This window comes from Cebus imitator, unplaced genomic scaffold, assembly GCF_001604975.1.
Source record: "Cebus imitator isolate Cc_AM_T3 unplaced genomic scaffold, Cebus_imitator-1.0 Scaffold463, whole genome shotgun sequence".
Classification (NCBI taxonomy): domain Eukaryota; kingdom Metazoa; phylum Chordata; class Mammalia; order Primates; family Cebidae; genus Cebus; species Cebus imitator.
This window is the reverse complement of record NW_016107778.1, coordinates 1072578-1074862: the sequence shown is the minus strand read 5'-3', so window position 1 is coordinate 1074862 and position 2285 is coordinate 1072578. Positions and strand designations below refer to the sequence as shown.

At 37.7% G+C, this 2285-nt stretch overlaps 1 protein-coding gene across 2 annotated transcripts in view; it reads right to left on the bottom strand.

The window, feature by feature from the left end:
• MTMR8 (myotubularin related protein 8) overlaps positions 1-2285 on the bottom strand; it is a 142505-nt gene that overhangs the window by 86025 nt on the left and 54195 nt on the right. For both annotated transcript variants that reach the window (XM_037732667.1, XM_017512151.2), the window contains exon 7: positions 767-899. In XM_037732667.1, coding sequence (XP_037588595.1) covers positions 767-899 — 133 coding nt within the window. The remainder of the gene's footprint in view (positions 1-766; positions 900-2285) is intronic.

The following is a 2285-nucleotide window of genomic DNA, read 5'->3' as shown; positions in this document are numbered from 1 at the left end:
AGGAAGAGGGACACTAATATTTTAAAAGAGATGCAGACTAAGCAGATGAGATCTGGCAATGATGGTGTAAAGGAGAGGTCCTGGCAGACTACACCAGTTCAAAATTGAAGAAAGGAGAGGAAGAATGGGGAGTTCACTAAAGAAGGCAGGTTTTCACCATCTCTGCCTGAGTTGGCATACCACATTGTGGAATCCTGGGTAGTAGTTTTAGAAGAAATGCTCTCTATATCCAAGAGTCTTGTAAGGCCCCAATCCCACCTTGCCCCCTTTCTGACCCTAATCATTTTGTAGTCAATAACAGATCACCAAAACTGTCTGATATCAACTTTATTCCTTTGAAGTCTAAATTCAACTTCATCAGCACAGTGATAAAATCAGACTAAATCCTGATAGCAAATTAAATAAGGTAATTTCTTACCTTGAGGATGATAAAATGAATCCCAATTTATAAAATACTTATGTTGGTTTGCCTATCCCTGAAAATCAACCTCAGTAATTCCATAGAGAGAAATAATTTTCATACCAACTAGACCCAGATGAACTTTATTGAATTACGAAACTGAACATCATAGTCCCTTTTCCAGACCAACACTGCTATAATTTAGTACTATGTAAGCTAGATTCGTACTATAGTCAAACACTTAGCCACTTATTGACACTGCTCACCTGCTTGCTTTTATATTTCACCCCAAATCAGGCATGCTTTCTGCTTACATAATAATGCAAAGCTATGGCCTCTTGCCTAGCCAAGGTGAAATCTCTTTACCTTCCAAAAGTTTCTGCAGACTGTTCCGCATCACATGGATGTTCTCAATGCCCATGAATCTGAAGCGAATGTTGGCATAGTTGTCTTCATTTTCATACCCTTTCCCAGCTGCTCGGTTGGCCATGGCATTCAACTGCAATAGTGGAAGATATAATAGAACAGATAGGCCAGATGAAAGAATGGAGTTCCTCAATTTCAATGTCTCACTAAGAACACTTTAAAACCCTACCCAATTAAAAAGAAGTTAAATCAGACAAGATACATTCTGGAATGGAGAGAATTTCACTAGTTTTTGCATCAAGTACCCTTAGTAACAGACTCATATGGGGGAAAAATAAGGAGATACAGAGTTTTGTTTCATTATGAAAACCTTGCTTAAGAGATAAAGGACATGGCAGCTATGAGTATATCTGATCTGAAAAACTGAAATAATAATTTTGGGCTTCCTACCACAAATGTTTTCTCAGCTGAAAGGCTTTTATACTGAGAAACATGCAAAAGTTCTAGAATATTTACCACTGAGAAGCTCTAGAAAGAAGCCTAAGGACTTTAGGACCAATTAATTTCATTTATTTAAGAGACAGAGATTCACTCTGTCATTAAGGCTGGAGTGCAGCAGCACAATCACAGAGTTAACTGCAGCCTCGAACTCCTGGGCTCAAGCAATCCTTCTGCCTCAGCCTCCTGAACATCTAAGACTACAGGCATGCATCACCACACCTAATTTAAAACAAAACAAAACAAACAAACAAAACACTTTCTTTTGTAAAGATGAAGTCTCGCTGTTCCCAGGCTGGCCTTGAACTCCTGGACTCATGTAATCCTCTTGCCTTGGCGTCACAAAGTGCTGGGATTATAGCCATAAGCCACCACATACAGCCCAATTAGTTTTAAATAGCTATTCTAGAAAAATGCCTAAAATGTGACTGCATGAGATAAATGACATTTACTCACTGACAAAATTGAAATGGAGACACCACCAGTTATTTTAATACTATGTTCAGCTTTGGGAATCAGAGAATCTCTAGGTCATATGAAGAATGCTGGGTAGAGTAGGGAGTAAATGAGACTTGTGGAGATATGAATATAATAACTAGAAAGGAGCCAATGATAATGACTATGGTAATGTCTATGATAATGACCATCTTACTAATTAAGTGATTTTCTGTTATCTGGGCCTATTTTCTCATCTCCCAATATTGTGCATTTCAGAAGGCAGGAAGCACATGTATGCGGACAGGGTATAATTTTTGTATTAAAAGAATACAAAAACCTCAAAGTGCAAACTATTCAAGTTAGAAGATGCAGAAGGAAAAAAGTCAATGTGCTAAACATGCTACATTTATAATACAAGACATTTGTTAAAGGGGGAAATGTGATGGTAATTTTGATCTTTTATCACATTGATAGTCTCACTGAGCTTTCACTAAATTAATGATAAAAGTCAAAGGAACACCTGTGGAAGCATAAGTAACAGCCACCCTAGCAGCAAGGAAGTTTGCTATGAGTTATCATTCAG